Consider the following 17,744-nt stretch of genomic DNA (forward strand, 5'->3'; position numbering starts at 1 on the left):
CAGATATAAAAGTAGATATAAGTAACACCAGTAACTTTTGTTATTGGATTTCGTTGTTTTTTAGGGCAATAATTAGAAACGGGAGCCCCTGCATTCTTCTTCCGCGCAGGAATCGCCTTCACGTGGCTGAAGTTGGGTTAAAATCCCGCCCTTGCTGAAGGAATAACGTTGCTGGGAGCAATCTCCACGGAATGGGCTCTGAGAGCCACCCAGCCTCCCTCAGTGCTGGGTTGTGCAAAACAGCTTGATTTAAAAGTAAGAATTAAGCACTGCAAACTCCCAGAGCACTGAGCTGGGACTTGGCGTCCTGGCTTTGTCACCAACTGTTGTGAACTTGGCAACTTCCAAATTGCAGCTTTTTCAAATGCTGTAGGAATGGTCCCTGCTGCTCTATTAGTTTTTAATTCTTCATGAAAACAACTTCATAAAGTAATATTAAAATATTACTTCCAACTATTTTAATGTCTTAACAGTTCGATTTTAAAGATGGCTTATTGGACATTGTTTAGAAAGATCACGCATAACACGCTAGCAGCCCCTTTGCAGCTCTTGTCACACAGCTGAGAGGCAATGGGGCCACTTCTCAGTCCTGCCCTCAGCCACTTCCTGGGGCTTAAGTGCAGCTGTTTTTAATCTACGAAACTTCAGAGCCTCCTTTGCACCATCCCTAAATTCCACCTTGGCTGCACTCGACTCCCAACGCTCATGGAGGCCTTTCCTCATGCTCTGCCCCCATCCCTGTAGAGATGAGAGAGGGACAAAAGCACAACAGAGTTAAAAATAAGTATTTTATTTCGGAGCTCTTAGTGTATTTACAATAGAAAATTTATTTCTGGTCCTTAAAGGTCCTTAAGATCCTTAAAAAAAAACCCCACCCTCCATGTTCATGAATGTGTGAATGGCCTGCACCTGACCCAGGCCATTAGCTTTTTGCTACTTTTGCTTCATCCAGGGCAGGGCCTGTGAGAAAGCAAAGATACGAGCCCAGAGGTGGGTTAAAATGTCTCTTAAACCTAAGTAGTATCGGCAGATCGGAGTCTGGGAAGTAGTGTGAAGTTATACAGCAGTTGTTGAAACTGTGTATACATATATATATGTACATAGTCCTTTTTGCGTGTACATCAGATTCAGCACACCCCTCAGAGACACACGGGCAGGCGGACACCAGCCTCCTGACTTCTGTGCAAATGCAATGTGAGGTGTACACCGTGCTACCCGGTACAGAGGGACCGTCTCATCCCCACACACGGGGCGCACCTTTCCTTTGTTAATGCTACCTTATATGCTCTTCACGTGCTGAAAAGCACTTGAGAAAAAGCACCAACCCTCCTAACTGGCTTGAAATCCTTATTCCTCTTGAACCTGAGGCAAACAGGCAGCATGGAAAGGACGTTTTCTTATTTCCCATAGAGCCAGCACTTCCAAACCTCCATGACTCTTCTGCCACAGTGCTGAGGACTGAAGGTGCCAGTGATCTGCAGCAAAGCCAATGTGGTAACCCTGGCTGAGGCCAAAAGGGACCCATTTGCTCACCCAGAAATAGGTATGTCCTCCACCACTTCCCTTAAGTCTTACTTAGCAATCAAAGGGCTGCAATGTGAGCCAGTTCAATTATCTGATCTTGCAAAAAAAAACCACATAACATTTCCGGGACGAAAATGATTTAAGTGGAAAAAAAAAAAAAAAAAAAAAAAAAAAAAAAAAAAAAAAAAAACTTGCAAAAAAAAAAAAAAAAAAAAAAAAAGCAAAAATTTAAATGAATATTTTACCATTTGAAAAGCTCAATCATGTCACCCTACTATTAAACTGCCACATGTTGTGGGGTGGCAGGGAGACATCTGTTTCAGCAGCAACTTGACCATAGAGTAGCTAAGCTACGAAGTCACGTAGCACTTCAGGTTCCCCTTTGCATCTTGGTTGGAGTCCACATAGCACTTCCTTTACAAGGTGCTTTCCCCTATTGGAAAAGGGGTGGTTGTAGAGACCTCTCTTGGTTTTAAGATGTCGAACAACATGATGGTTGACAAGCAAACCTCAACCTTCCTCTAGCATTGTCTGTTGCTGCCTCCAATAAATCCATTTGAGAAGGTTTAGAGAGTGAGGTATGGAAAAGGGAAGAAATGAAAGGAGTTATGATCCTCTTTTAAGAGTCCTGGAAAGGGAAACTAAAGCAGAAGTAAATTAAGGATGGCTGTGGAGGCTGCAAGGTTGAAGAAAGTTCTGGTTTGGCAATGCCTCTTGAATAGCTTCACTGCAGCCACTCAGCTCCATCTGGTTGAGGACACAGCTTATACGTTCAACAGTTGCTGCGTGGCCCATCTGGAGTTTCCACAGTCTAAGCATTTCATACTGGGCATCTCGTATGCGCCGATGCTCCATCTCAATTCGCTCTAGATCATAGTCACTGAGCCCCAGACGCCTCACAAACTCTTTCCACCGAGATGGCGGCACATGATCCACCACAGTGTAGAGAATAGCTGGGTCTGAAAGAAGGAAAAGAAAGTGTGAGACCCTGGAATCCTACAGCCTGGAGAACACGCTGAACAACCCACTGCCGCGTGGTGCCTTGGTACTGTGCACTGTCCCTCCTGTTCAGCTCTTCCACACAGTCATCACACAGACCCACGTGATGGTCTCCACTGTCTGGAGTTGGTCTCCACCAACTCTGGATGGTGACATCCAGACTCGCTCTTACCACCCAACAGTGGGTTACCCTCCATAGGGGGCATGGTCCCAGAGGCATGAGACCGACCACATGGCAGCGCACACGGCAATTCACTCTGCTGGCAGGTGGAGAAGGAGCGAGGGCCACCCGCGCACGGCTCACAGGCTCTGAGCCTGCTTCTGCCTTCGTGCTGCATGTGAAGCACACGTGTGTCACAGACACCTCACTGTCCCGCTCACGCATCCTGCCAGGCAGGTCTGCACAGCCTCGTCCTGCTTTGCCTGGGGAGGGACGGGGAGTTTCACTCACTGTCTGGGAGCTGCGTCTTCCTGGCGGGGCTGACGCAGTCTGGGAGCTCATGTGAACTTTGCGGCATCGGTGCTGCCAGTGGCGTCGCGTTCACTAGTAAAACTGTTTCCTGCTGGGACTCAGGAAGAATGATGGAAGTCACGTTCCTTTCTGCCTCAACCTGAAAGAGGTAATGCTTTTGCTTTGGCATCACTCCACAACAGCACAATGCACCTTTCTCCCATAAAGAACCACACTACTTTATATACTCCAATGTAACAAAGGCAGCAGCGCAGCAAGTGCTGAGACCTTAATCCTTCCTGTCTGCCATGTTTGAGCACAAAGCACCAAAAATTTATTTTTAGCAGAAACTAAGGAGTTCAACTCTTTTGGCATCAGAAAATGATGCTCTGGAAGAAGTGCTTCTCTGTAAAACTGCATCAGGCTGGAAGCCTGATTCATTATTATTCTAGAAGCTTTGTGTGCTACCTTTACATCATCCTTTTCCACACGGTTGTGGAAACACCATGTTGATTATTGCCTGGGCTCTTAACTGCAAAACAGTATTTGACCTGAGGGAACACCATGAAGCAGCACTGGGAGGGTTGTGGGGCAAAGATATGAAGTGAAATTCAGTGAGTTAAATCCTTTCAGTTTGGGACATATAGGGAGAAAAAAAGAGGATTAACAGTCAGATGTCTGGAAAAAAAAAAAAAAAGATTCCAGAATGAAAACAGCCCAAAGGAGCTTGAAAAATAACCACTAGTAGAGAGGAACAGCACCTCCCTAGACCTAGAAAGACCTAGAAGGAGGGTCTTTCAGTTAAACAGCCCTATTGCTCAGGAGATTTGAAAGTACAAGCCCTGAAATAGCCCCCGGAAAACAGTGTTACTCCAGCTCAAAGGTTTACATGGTTGAAATCTGAAGATAGAGGGGATGCTCTGATGTTACTCACCTCGGATGCTGGCTCCCTGTTCATCTGCGACAAAACAACTTTAAAGAGGAGAAACAAAAAAGACAGGAATTAGTTTTACTTCTTCTCTTCCCAGAGAGAAAAAGAAAACAGCTATTCATAAGCCTGACAAGACCTCACCAGATTTTATAGCAAAATGTGCATCTCCCAGCAAGGAGTTCAAACACTCTTCCAGGCACAGCCTGGGTGTGGATGCAGTATTGCAAGAACTGCACCAGTAAGCTTTAGCTGTTGAGTAATCATATTCCTCTGGCTTTACACCAAAGCAGAGTAATGAGATCCCACTCTTCCTCCATGCATGCTGCTGTCCATCCCAGTTAGAATCGCCCCATAGTCTGCTATACTCACCACAAGGGTAGAAAGAAGAGACTATCCCATTTTCCTGAACCATCTTCACCACTTTATTTACCATGCAGAGGACAACGATAACTCCTAATACTGCAATGATGATGTAAAGGAAGAAGATGCCATCTGGACAAAACAAAGACGACAAATGAGTGAGTAAATGAGAAAGGAAGAGATAAATGCAAACACTAGTAAAAGAAATGCCTGAAACGCTAGAAAAAGAAATAAACCCATGCAGATGGTAAGAGAGAAAAAGAAAGAATACTGGCTTGAGTAGAGAAAGCAATAATGGCATGACAGAAGAAGCTGACAAAAAAAAAAGGACACATTGAAGGAAACCTCCTGTCCCTTAGTTTCTCCAGTACTCACGTGGTGCAGACGGCGTCGGTGAGGCTGTCACTTGGCTATGACAGTGTAGACATTCTTCTTCAATGCAGCTGAAAGATTGAATCAGAGATGTGAGCGTGTATGGAGCAAGACACAAGCCATGTGCAACAATCCTAGTCAACAGATAGGTCAACCTGTGCCTGCAAAGCAGAGCCAGGCACTGTTTCTACCAACTTTTGGTTCTTAGGTGTTTTGATGTATGCATGGGGAAGGCCTGTGGGGGGACCCTATTTTTCCAGAAGGCCCATATTTTGGAAAGTTATGTCAAGATGGACAAAGCTTTGAGGAAAATTCATTTCTCACAAGTCACTACATCTGTTGGGCTGGTGTCTGCTGTCTCTCCTACTCAATGGCGAGACATACAGAGACAAAAACTCACCTGTTGCAAGGCTTGCAAATGTTATCCTCTGCCAGGAAGAAGCCAGGCTTACACCTGCAAATTGTGTTTCTATTTTTTGAGCCTGTAGGGAGAACAGGAAGATGTTGCTGTAGGTGGGACTCGCAAGGAAAGTGGGGGGAAATTTACTCCAAAATGAGAGGAAGATAATCTCACTTTGAGATTGGAGAACTACATCTGGAGATAAGAAAGAAGACTCGCTCTATATTTGGGGACAGGGGGAGCAAAAAATAAAGCTGACAGTATCACTGTCCTGGTAGGTCAGAAACCTTTCTAGTGACTGACAAAAGGGAAAAAAACACACTGCAGCCTAAGGGGCTAAGGGGCAAAAGTAGTTGTAGTGCAGATGGGTGGAAAAGTCACTGTAGTTCAAGCGTGACAGGAAAAGAAAAATCACATTAGTCAAGCAAATATGAGGGAGAAGTGGTTCCTGAGCAGCTGAGATGTGAGGAAGTTATTTCAGGGCAGTGAGAAATCACTTCAAGACATGGGACACATATCCACTACTGTGATAAGCTCTGCTGGGAATGAAAATGCAAAGAAATGCAGCAGTTGTTGCCTCTAAGCAAGTCACAGGATGAAAATTGGGCAAAACAGGTGTGAGAGCAAAAGGACAACTTATTCTTAAGTGAATGAAGGACATAAATTACACCTGGGGTGATAAAAAGGGAAAAAAATAAGGAGGACAGTGTGCAGCAAGTGAGAGACAGGATTCAAACAGTTCTGCACCAGACAAAAGGGAAGGAAATTGCTCAAGGACAGAGGAAGACTCTTGAGGATGGGCATAAGCATCAAGGCTGTGACAGAGAAAAATCACTAAGCACCAGAGGGAAAGCGTTCCCCTACAGGACACTGAAAGTCACACTAGGTTTGGTAAGAGATCTGGAGGTAGACAGAAAAAGCAGAAGTTTCAGAAAAGGGAGAAGAGGATTAGGACATCAAGGTAAGAAAATTTTAAAGGATGTATCGGATTATACTACAGAGCAAGGTAGAGGATAGCACAGGGGCCAAGGTCTCTAATTCCTGAGTAGTAATGACACAATTGGCAACAGCCAACCTAGGTACTTCTTCCAGGTAACTACACCACCCCAGATCACAGTGGTGATGAAGAAATGCCACTGGATACACTCCAACCTTACTCAGGTGTCTTTTTACTTTAGATTATTATCTTACATTGTGGTGGTTCAGCAGCTAACTGATAAGCAGCTCACCTGGGCACTGGGACCAATGGTACCTGTATCTATTAGAAACAGAGATTTAAGAGATTTACTTAATCACTTCTAAGTGGTATTCCTAACTTTTGAATCAGAGCTCTACATCTCCATACAATGCACAGGTTTACAGTAAGAGCAGGGAAGTGGGGGGAAAAAAAAGAAAGAAAGAAAGTCACAGGAATAATCAGAGGAATTAACATGCCTCCAAGTCTGGGGAGAAGAGGTAAGAGTGCAATAAAGCAGGAGAAAAGGCATCAAATCAGAGCACCAAAAGAACAGTCTTCCCATAACAGCAGCAGTCTTCCTGCATATAAGGTGTGGAGGGGAAAGGGACTTGCACAGAACATTAAACCAACCTCTTCCTACAGAGACACAGACAAAGGACAACTTATGACAATGGCCACAAGTTGAAACAAAGGAAATTTCAATTGAATATATTTTTTTTCTTCTTTATTTTTTTTTTTCCTTGAGATGGTTCAGCACTGGAACAGAAACTCAGGCAAAACGGTGAATCACCTTCTTTGGGGACGGGCAAAACTCAGCAAGGCTCTGAGCAACATATCTAGCTTGGAAGTCAGCGGACTGGACTAGATGTCCTCCAGAGGTCTCTCCCAGCCTAAAACTCTCAGCAACTGTATGAAAGCAGCGCTTCTTAAGAAGCTTATACTTTCTTAAGGTCCTTTCAATAGCGGATGAGGCAAATGCAATGAAATTCCCTCAGGCTGCTGGGAAAAGGATCCACACAAAGAATGGCAAGCTGGTAATCTGCTCCTGAACACAAGACCTAGCTTCAGTACATGCAAGGCAAGCAGAGGTACTTGAATTAAGTAAAAACTTTTCTCAGGATGGCCAAGAGGAGAAAATAGTTGAGGACAGAAAGGTAAAACCTATGACAGCAAATCAAAATTGCCACCAAGTCGGACAAAAAAAATGGCAAAATCCTTCTGGAAAAAAAAAAAACAGGACAGATGAAGAGTCAAAAAAATATAGATATAAAAAACTAGAATCAAGGCACTTCAGTGAAGGCTGCTAATGTCTATCCCAGCAGCCTGTACGTGTATCTGTTCTGGACCCGTATCTGTGCCATACTTACAGTTGGCAATAATCCCATAGGGACACGTGCTGCAGTTCATACAGAGGAAGCGATCCAGTACATCAAACTGATACTGATTCTTCCGACAGCCACACACTGTATCTTGCTTTGGGGTGCACGGGGCCTCTACTATCTGATAGAAATCTGAAAAAAAATATAAAGAAAGAAAGAAAAAAAATCATCACCTTCTTCCGTTACCTTCACCTGAGTCACCCACTATGATGGCCAATTATGTTATTCCTTAATCTTCCCAGGGGAAAGTCCAAAAAGCCTGCAAGTTGTGCCTCCAGCTGAAGTTCACTAACTTCCTAACCCTCATTCCTGCTGCCCCAAATCCCTTTCTCTACACTGTTCCTGGGCCCACTCAGCTGGTTGCTTCTTCAAGTTTCCTCCTCACTCATTTTGCCACCTTCTCCAATCCCTCTCCCTCTGCAACTACCACCTTCCCTCAGGTCCCACAGATGACTCACCTGAACGGCACTGAGTACACTGGAAACATTTAGACATGGTGTTATCCACTGCTGTGTAGGTGCCATTAGCACATGGAAGACAGACAGGTGCCTGCTCAGGCCGATCACAGTCTTTTACCTTGTAGGTACCTGCAAAAGAATCATCTAAAAGTCATCTGACAGGAAGACGGGCACTTTTGTGTCAGGAGTCAGTGACTCCTCAGAGAAACTTTAAAGCTGATGGTAGAAGAACAGGGTGTACTTCATTGCATCAGCATCAAGGACACCAAGGGAAGAAGACTGAAATAAATGAAATGAATTATTTGGGTAGCAACTACTGCCAAAGAAAGGTAGCACCAAGTTGGACTGAGATAGCTTGAGAGTGCTGAGCAGGTGGACACCTCTCAGGCATAGATCACTATCGTTCTAATTATTTTATTCCAATGTACCTGCATGGCACCTCATGCAGCAGTGGGTCTCTTCTGGATGTAGGTATTGTCCTAGTAGACACTGCACCTGCCTCTTTTCTCTCCTCAAGGGGCTAACAGGGTCTTTTCCATCCAAAGCTACCCGATGGGCTTGCAGCGTATATGGTGCTGGAGCAATTTCTATAGATTCCTCAGTCAACACACAAACAAACGCTAGGATCACCTGTAAACAGAGAGAGAGGGAGAAAGGAACAAGGTGAGAAAAAAATCACATTCCATGGCAACAAGTTGAGCAAGTTCATTTGACTCGACCAATTCTGACAGCAGGACCTTCAACTGACACAAGCGTGGAGGGAGATTATCTGTGGAAAGAAGAAAGGAAAGGCACATCTGCCATCTGTGTTATTAATATGCCACACGACGGTCTCTATGACAAGCTGACTGCATATTGCTTTTCCTGATGTATAGTTTATACAGACAAGACGCTTTGAAAACACCACAGCTTGTAGGAAAGTTACTCAAGAGCAAAGGAATGCTTTTACTAAGGAACATGGGAAGGCTCTCAATCTAGGAACATTTCCAGAGAAGGATGCATCCAGTGCTTACATTTCTAATGAATAAATAAACCAGAGAAGTTTGGAATTAGAAAATAGATTTTTTTTTCTTTTTTCCCCTTTAAATTTTACTTGCTCTTTCTAATGTTGAGAATTGTAACAGAAATAGTAAGATTGAAGTGACTGCAGCGTGTCCATAAACTCCCGCACATGTAGCAGGAGGAAGAGCAGGCAGGCAGCTAAGGGCCTGTCCTGACCCCGCGGGGCAGCGTTCCCGGGATGCAGTCCTCGGAGGCCGTTCCCAGCAGCGACATTGGGAAATGCGCTGTTTAGGAGCCGGCGCACAGCGGGCCAGGAGCGCCGCGGGGTGACTCAGCAGCACCAGCCCCCACGGCCGGACCCGCACGGCCCTTCCCTCCATCGGAACCAGCGGCACGGATCCAAACAAGGACGGAGGGGAAAAAAGTAAAGTAAAAAGTAAGAGTAAAAGCAGAGTAGAGTAAAAGTAGAGTAGTTGAGAGAAAAAAAGCACATGCAACAACCTCTTTAAGTTTTACAGAGCCTGAAGTCAGCAAGATCTGCAGACAGCAGTCCAGTCCTTAGCAGCTGATCTTTTTTTATGTTTTTAAAATTTATCTTTCTGATTCCCTACAGGGTATCAAAGAGCTCTCCAAAAACTTGCTTGCTGAGAAGAACCCCGGAGAGGCGACGCGAGCTCTGCAGGAAGCCCCTGCACGAGGCAACGCAAGCGCATAAAGACCAACTCGATTTTTATTTTTGAAAGTAAATACCACCCCTCGCCTTCCATGAAAATCTCGCACCGAGTTTTATTACACTGCACTATTGTTTTTTCCTAGCTTCCTTTTTGAAAGCTGCAAAGCCTAGCTGTTCAGGCATAGTTTCGGGGGGTTGTTTTCTTTTTGCTTTTTCAGCTAGGAGAGCTCTACTGAAGTAAAGTAAACCAACGAGGGTAAACCACAACGCTGATACCAATTCTGTGGTTGCAAGTGTAAGAAAGGATATGCCGAATGAGGCGGCTACAACAGCCCTGGGCTATCCTGTTTCTCTTTCAGAATTAAAGGTTTTTTTGGGGAAAGTTATGCACAGGCAGGCTGTTAAAAACCTCAGAAAAGATAGGAGTTTCCAACTCTGACAAAGCAAGAAAGTCATTTTTCAAAAATTGCGGAAGCTACAAAATACAGAAGACACATTCAATGCACCAGTTGCTAAAACTGCAAGCAGGAGCAAACAACGAGGTATTTAAGTAGCTACCATTAGAGGACTTAATGCACTGACCGCAGGGCAGGCTCTCCAGCAATGGGTCGGTAAGAAGGCAAGCTCATTTCTGCAGCTGACAGTCTTGCAAGTCTTCCTGCTTTGCAAGAAAATGGGTGAAAGATCACTCCCCACAGATGTTCTCACGTACCAAATAAAATGAAGAATAAATTAAAAATAGATGCTGTAGCCAGTGGTTAATCCTCCAACATGAGAATATAATACAGCTGGCCCAGAAGCCAGCCAAGTCAAGAATATAAACATAGGAAAGCATGAAAATCTCTAGCCAGAAACAGGAGATGGTTCAGATACGGTCTCCAAAAGAAAATAGAAAAGGTGTTTTCAGTGATTCGGATTAAGCAAAAGCAACTTTAAGTGGAATTGTGCCAGACTTAACACCTTTGTTACTGCTGCTCAAGATCTTGGGGGCAACAAAGGGTCAAATCACAAGTGACTCACAACCCATGTCTTGACCTTCCAGAAAAAACATACAGGGAAAAAAAAAACCCACCACCACCTTAGCTCCCCAAACCATCAAGCAGTTACGCTGCTTTTACCCACAGTAAGCTTCACAGAACCCAGGAAACACAGACCAGCATCAAGCTCCGAAGCCCTTCACCAGAAACACAGGCTTGCCAGGGGAAAGCCTGGCGAGCGCAGTGATTTCCTGCTGCCAGACGCGCACGGCGGAGCCGGAGTGGGTCCGGAGCGCAGAGCCGTGGGCAGCCGGCACTGACCGCGGCCCACGGGAGCTCGCGCCGCCAGACCACAACGTGCTCACCCGTGACTCACGTTTGTTAGCAGGGACTGCCCAGAGAAAAGGAGTGAGCAGGAACTCCTGGCTTCGCTCCTCAAACTCACGGAGCGATAAATAAAACAGCAAAGGTGGAGGTGAGAATGCCATTTCCCTAAAGCCGTTTCCATTCCTTAAAGGTATTATTACACCTTCAGGTGATAGCTGGATACTCTGCATGTTCCTGTCCTTAGTGCGAAGGAAATCCAGCTCTTTTTCCCATCCCCAAAACACCTCCTGGCTGACAGCTATGGCAAAGAACATAGCACAAGCGCCTGAGCCTTTCCTTGCAAGATTCTGAAGGCAGGGACATAAGTTACAAGCTCCTGCAGCATCTTCAGCCTCAAATGCACTTTAGGTGCCACTTCCACAAGAATTCACATGCCCGCTGCTGCTCCTGCCTCGCTGGACTGTGCATGGAGAGCTGCAAGCAGGACAACATCGACACCCTGTAAGTCAAGGGCAGAAACATCCTTGAAGCAAAAAGGCTGCAAAGAAGCAAGAACCAGAGCTGTTGTCAGCACCACTTCCCAATCACCTGCCGATGTCCGCAAGGAAACCAGGGCCACAGCCCTGTATCACCTGCCCCGTCCAACTCAGCCTTGTGCTGCCCAGCCCTCCTGGGCCGCTTTCCGCTCCCCTCCCTGCACAGAGCTACGAGCCCGACTGCTTTTCTTGCTCTGTGTCTATCCAACACATTCCTCATGTAATGAAGCACTGCCCAGCCCAACAGTTCAGGCAGTCGCTTCTCTCTCAAGAAGATAAGCTTCCATTTTGCAAAACCAATGCATAGACTAATTGCAAATAAAAGGCAGTACAAGTCACTAAGAAACGTCTGAAAAACTGTAATCAAGTAGGCAACTATCCTTTGCTTAAGAATATGTCACGGTATACACCAATTGCACAAGTAGTCTATGTATCAGTAATCTGCTCTTCTTTTTGATGAGGCATTACAATTAAAGTCTGGAAGAAAGCAGAGATCCCACTCAGACTAATGAGCCACCAAAGAAATTCGGGTACAAGATTCCCTCCAGTTCTTCCCCTGCCTCGGCCATTATCAAAAGCTCCTCCAGGCTCGCATGTTTTTTAGCTCAACACAGAGAGACATATGGGAAATCAGAACTTCTGCTTTAAACATTGAGAAATGTATATTAAAGCAACATTTACAGGAAGCTTTTCTCAGTGCTCGCTAAAACCTGGAAAGGTCAGAGGAAGGATACAAGAACTATCATCATAAATAATCCTCCATTTTATGAACTGGGGTACTTTATTTTAGACACTGGTGTACTTGATTTTAGACCCTGCTGAAATCCAGGAAATGGACAATAGCTTTCATGTAACGGAGAAGGCCCTTTTTTCCCTCTCCTCTCCTCTCCTCTCCCCTCTCCTCTCCCCTCTCCTCTTCTTTTTTCTTTTCTTTTCCTTGAGGAGGGCCTCCACGCTTTGCTCTCGAGCGGCTGCTAAATGCTTGACACCAGCCTGGGAGGCCTCCAGGTTCAGCTGCTCCTTGCCCTGATTTCTGATCAACTCATTTCTCATAATTTTGCCAGGTACATGCAGTGATGTTTTGAGAAACTCTGTCTATCGTAAGGCTCCAAAAACTGTAACAAAAAGGCCTGTACCAAGGACTGGAAGGAAATAACCAGTTATCCAAAGGGCAAGGTTAAGAATGTGGAACAGAATAACCAGGCATTTGTCCCAAATAAAAGCGAAGTCATTTTGTAATGATTAAAGAAACAGATAACACGTTGGATGATAGGGTTTTCTCCTCCAAATAATAAGGCTAATGTGATACAAGGATTACTTAGAAAGGAAAGGCATACAAACCGATGAAAATCAGCACCTGTGAGAAATTAAGTAGCTGAAATTGTTAAAGGCATGGATATGAATGCGTGCCACTTTGCTAGAAGTAGAGAGCCATCAAAAGTATAAAATTACATTAATAAGCAGGAAAAAAAAATGAGGCAACCTAGTTTGACAAAACAATCAGAAATGCACTCAAAGGTTAGGAGTCATTAGGAAAGGATTTGAGAACCAAACAGAGAATATCCCTGTGCCAACATATAAATCCATAACAAACACATGCCTTGAATATCGAGTGCAGTTCTGGTGCGCCAATCCTGAAAAGCATACGGTTAACCCCGAAAAGGTACTGGGAAAGGCAGCAAGAACCCCAAATGGTGTGGAGAAGGTGAACAGGGGTGGTTGTTCTCTGTCTCTTCCCAAAGGAAGCACATAAAGCAAGCAAGAGGCCAGTGCAAAACAAGGTGAGGTGCTGTTTTCACAGAATCACAGAACATTGAAGGTTGGAAGGAACCTCTAGAGATCATCTAGTCCAACCTTCCTGCTCCAGCAGGGACACCCAGAGCACGGGGCACAGGGCGGCATCCAGGCGGGTTTTGAAGACCTCCAGAAAAGGAGACTCCAAGTGCTTTTAGCCAGCACTTGGTTGACATGTGGTGACTGGGGCTGCCAGCAGCATCCCTGGCTTCCAAAATCGAATGCACCTATCAGTGTCAGAAAACTGTGCTTGGGGATCCTAAATATGAGTCATTGCTTTGACTCAGGAATTCCTACAGTTACCGCTCACCAGATGCTGGGGAAGTATTTTATTCATTACTGCATGCTTGCCCGGCTCTAAAAACCTTGGTAGGCATCTGCTGTTGGCCAGTTTGGTTAGTGGTTTGAGCCACTTAGTAGTTCAGTTCAGCTCCTTTCTTGTAAGAGTAAACTGCCTTTACTAAAGGAGACTACCATTAAAAATTGTCTGAATGACACGTAAAACACACCAACTTTAGGGACAACAGTGCTCTTTTCCTCCCCACACACTCTGAGAAAGCTATGGAGCACATAGGGAAACAGAAAGGAACAGGAAAAGAGGCTAAGGGCAGGCAAGGAGAAATAAAAAGTGTGCAAGGAATTACAGGAAATTCTGAAGAATCAGAGGAAACATAAAACAATCAGAAGACTAGAAGAGGGACATCAAGAAAGTAACAAAGATCTGGAGGGCTAATGTAGAAGGATATGGAAAGTAAATGGTCATGCAACAGAGTGCAAAATTGTAAAACTGAAGAAAGCAGTATGCTTTTTTGAAAAACATACAGATAATCTGTATTACAGATAATCTGTGGAGTAACTGAGAACCTGGAGAAAAAAAGTAGAATCCTAGAATCATTATGGTTGCAAACACCTTCAAGATCATCATGTCCAACTGTAAATCCTGCAGTGCCCTGCCTCTTAACCATGTCCCCAAGTGCCTCATCTACACGTTTCTTGAGCACTGCCAGGGACAGTGACTCCATCACTTTCCTGGGCAGCCTGTTCCACTGCTTCTCCACTCTTTCCATGGAGAAATTCTTCCTACTGTCTAACCTGAACTTCTCATGGCATAACTTGAGGCCATTTCCTCCTGTCCTATCCAGAGTTATTCCGGAGAAGAGACCGACCCTCGCTTCACTGCAACCTCCTTCCTGCAGGTCCTTTCCCGCCTGCAGCTCTCCTGCCCCTCTGCCCCAAGCCTGCAGCAGCACTGCACAGCTTGCAGTAATCCTAGTAAAGGACACCTTTCCTGCAGTGTATTTCTCATCTGAAGGCAATGAGTTAGGAGAACCCAATGGTTTGGGGGCATTTTGTGACTAAGTGCTGTGAGTAAGAGGCGCACAGTCCGGAGCCGCATCACGCACCGGCACAGCAGCACCATCCAAACTACCAAGTGGGAGTACTCTGCTCCGCAGCTTGCTACCTGGTTCCAAAAACAAGCGAAAAAGTCTGGAAGAAAGGAGGAAAGTAACTTTTGAACAGTCAAAACCTTCTGTCAGCAAGTTAGCTTATCAGCACTGTGATTCCTGTGCAGGGCGTTTGTTACTGTAATTCTCAGTGATGAGGGGACAAAAAAGCATGACTTGGTAAATTCTACACTAGGATATAGAAAGCGTGACTTTGTCAATTGTACGCTACAATATAGGGGTATATCAGAGTGCTAGGTATCATTAAAAATGGCAAACTCACAGTTTCACAAATAGTAACGATACAGCAGGCTGTACTGCGGGCTTCTGGAGATAGCAGGAAAAAAGAAATGAGAGGGAAGAGAAGAAAACCCAACTTTTCCTCCTCACAAGTATGAAGAATAACTTAACAGACACCCAAGGGAGGCTACATGGGGCACGGGAGCAGCTGACAGACGCCGCGCCGCGCCACCAGGAAACGATGCCCGCTCCCGCGGAGCCGAGAGGCGCTTTCCGTGGCGCAGGAGCGAGCGGCAGCCGGCGCCGCCGCTGCGGACACGCGGCCGGGAGGACATTCACCCCGCAGCGCGGCGGCCGTTAGAGCGGCCCCCGCCATGACCGCGCCCCCCCCCGTCTCCCCCCCCCCGGCGCTCCCGCTCCGCGGCAGAAAATGGCTGCGCCCCCAGCCGCTCCTCCCGCACCGGGAGCTTGAACTAGATGCAGAGCAGGGCGGAAAACGAGAGGAAGAGCGAGCCGCGCTGCTGCCGGCGGAGCCCCGCGGGCCACGGCAGCGCCGGAGGCTGCGAGCCAGCCTCCCCCGCCGCGGGGAACTGCGCGGCAGCAGCCGCCCCCAGCCCCGCCGCGACCGCGCAGCGCCCGGGGCGGCGGCCAAGAGCTGCGCTGGCCGCCAGCGCCCCGCAGCCCCGTCCCGGTCCCGTCCCGCCCCCGCTTACCGTGCCCAGCGAGCCGCGGCGCAGCGCCGGGCCGGGCATGGCTCAGCCGCCCGCTACGTGCCCATGGCCGCCTGCGCGGGAGCCCAGGAGCCGCCCGGCGCCGCCGCGGAGCGAAACCGCCCCGGCTCCAACTTCCCGACACAGAGAGCGGCGAGCAGCAGGGAAGGAGGGAGGGAGGCAGCGAGCGAGGGGGCGGCCCCGAGGCCGCCGCGCCGCCCCGCGCGCCACTCCTTCCCGTCCCGTCCCGTCCCGCCGCTGCCGCGGAGCCCTGTGCCGGGGAGCGGCCCCGCGGATTTCCTTAGGATCCCGACTGTGCTCCCCTGCTCTCGCTATTGATTTTAAAACATTATCCTCCCCCACACACACGCACAGAGCTTTCGTGGACTTTGGAGAAAGCCTTCGAAAATGGGGCGAAAGCGAGCACCGTTGTAAAACTGCCTGCAAAACTAACTTCTGCACCAGCCCTCAGCCACAGATGGGTCGTCTGTGGAGATCTGCCATTTCCTCGGCACGCACACTCGGGAATTGTAGGTTACTGACAAATTCAGGGAGTATCAAATTCCAGCGGCGGGGAAGCGGCTGATTCCCCTTTGCCGGTCAGTGCTGCTGGAGGGCAGCGGTGTTGGCGTGACCAAGGTCTGTCCTCGAGCACAGTGCGAAGCTGCAGTAATTGTGGCCTTCTCAGGACTCCTGTGATGCTCAGGCCAGGGTAACAATCTACTGACATAAAGAAATAAATCTCTTCAAAATAGTGTAAAGCTGACAGTTTTCTCATCTCATGGTACATATTCACAGCGATGGGGCACAAATTTTGAATATTGTGCCCTGTATATTAACAGGTTTGCTGGATTTTAAAGTTTCCGGACGAGTTTCAACTTTCTCCCCTTCTTTCATACAATTTCACACGGATGTGCTGATGTAAGAAAACACCTTACATTGTGAACACCTTGGAAGCACCTACCATACCTTTCAGTACTACCTATCAAAGCTAGAATAAGTATAAGCTATATTCTCATCCTGACTTTTTTTTCCATTTAAGATATGCATTTTATTGTACATTTTAATAAAGGTCACTCAGTTAATGCAAACCAACATAACACTGTGCTGCATGTGTTTTGAATAACCTCTGGTTTAGTACATGCTTTTAAAGACAGAATTAAAAATCACGCAGGAAAGAAGTGGCAAAGAAGCCTCCTTTTATTCTTTGCCTATTAAGACCTTCTCCTGCTGTTTTTAGAGCTATCTCTGCTCTTTAGACAACAATTTACAAGTTGTGTGTTTTATTTTCCAGTCCTGACTTCTTGGCTGCTAAGGGTGGGCAAGAATTGCTTGTCTGCTGCCTCAAGAGCATGGAGGGGGCAATGAATGGAAGGCGCAGTAGCTGTTGGTTCTTTCTTTTTCAACTTCCAAAGTTGCTCATCTTCTATTTGGAAGTCTGCAATGATGCATCTACAGGACAAAACATTTGGAGCCACAGAGCAATATAGTTCCCTTCAGCACTTTAAGCTTGGCACAACCCTTGACTTTTCAGCTGCAGGGTTTCGTTGTTCCGGGAAGGAGGGAACAGCAGCATAACCTGCTGTTATCAGTCGGCAGCCATCTCCAGGGTTAGAGATGGAAGAGTCTTGCCAAGTTGTCTGGTTCATTTCCTTGTCTTGAACAAGGTCAATGCAAATTTATTCCCTACAGGAGAAAAATCTTTTGCACTGATGAATCCATCCTATGGAGGAGGGAATCACACCCTTGCTGAACGGATTCAAATTTACCTCATAGTCACCTTAGCAGAGGAGAAAAACCTCAGAATCTTCAGCAAATTTCACCCTACCCCCAAAACCCTTCTGGAGATGCACACGGGTTTCAGAGGAACCTCCAGGAACGCTCACAGAAGCGCTTTCCAGCCTTCCGGAGCCCTTCCAGCCCTCTGGGGAAGAGGACGAGGCTCCGCAGGCGGCAGCAGCCTTTGACATTTACCCCTAATGTCAGCCGCATCAGCGCGCATCCACTTCCCGCCTTCCACCAGAGCGGGAAAATCCCGCTTCTCCCAGGGGGTCACTTCAGTTTAGCCCCTGCCTCCGGTCCCCCCGCCGCCCCGCCCAAAACCCAACCGTCCCCCGCGCACGGCCCTAACGGCCGCTAACGGGCGGGGGCGGGGCGCGAGGGCCGGCAGCGCGGGGCGGCGCCCAATGGCGGCCGGGGCGGGGACTG

General features: G+C 47.0%; 2 protein-coding genes across 2 annotated transcripts in view; one reads left to right on the plus strand and one right to left on the minus strand.

Annotated features, from left to right (window-relative positions):
• Positions 1-1,735: 1,735 nt before the first annotated feature.
• TNFRSF1A (TNF receptor superfamily member 1A) lies at positions 1,736-15,578 on the minus strand. Its single transcript, XM_026050372.1, has 10 exons — positions 15,540-15,578; positions 8,261-8,462; positions 7,833-7,961; positions 7,363-7,506; positions 5,038-5,119; positions 4,641-4,708; positions 4,275-4,397; positions 3,909-3,946; positions 2,975-3,134; positions 1,736-2,483 (listed from the first exon to the last, which is right to left on the minus strand). Exons 1-10 carry the CDS (start codon positions 15,576-15,578, stop codon positions 2,182-2,184), a joined length of 1,287 nt encoding a protein of 428 aa, XP_025906157.1. The 3' UTR covers positions 1,736-2,181.
• Positions 15,579-15,944: 366 nt separating this feature from the next.
• CTC1 (CST telomere replication complex component 1) overlaps positions 15,945-17,744 on the plus strand; it is a 19,199-nt gene continuing 17,399 nt past the window's right edge. Inside the window, exon 1 of the mRNA XM_026050336.1 lies at positions 15,945-15,967. Coding sequence (XP_025906121.1) covers positions 15,945-15,967 — 23 coding nt within the window. The remainder of the gene's footprint in view (positions 15,968-17,744) is intronic.

This window comes from Nothoprocta perdicaria, unplaced genomic scaffold (assembly GCF_003342845.1).
Source record: "Nothoprocta perdicaria isolate Ctin4 unplaced genomic scaffold, notPer1 scaffold_68, whole genome shotgun sequence".
NCBI classification, from domain to species: domain Eukaryota; kingdom Metazoa; phylum Chordata; class Aves; order Tinamiformes; family Tinamidae; genus Nothoprocta; species Nothoprocta perdicaria.

What these genes read in the sequence shown, in the direction of transcription:
- TNFRSF1A (XM_026050372.1), bottom strand. Translation starts at nt 15,578, where the DNA reads ATGCCCGGCCCGGCGCTGCGCCGCGGCTCGCTGGGCACG. An exon ending in GTGTACTCAGTGCCGTTCAG is followed by an intron (nt 7,507 to 7,832) that starts GTGAGTCATCTG and finishes ATTTTTTTTCAG; the next exon opens with ATTTCTATCAGATAGTAGAG. An exon ending in GAAGACGCAGCTCCCAGACA is followed by an intron (nt 2,484 to 2,974) that starts GTGAGTGAAACT and finishes TCCTTCTTTCAG; the next exon opens with ACCCAGCTATTCTCTACACT.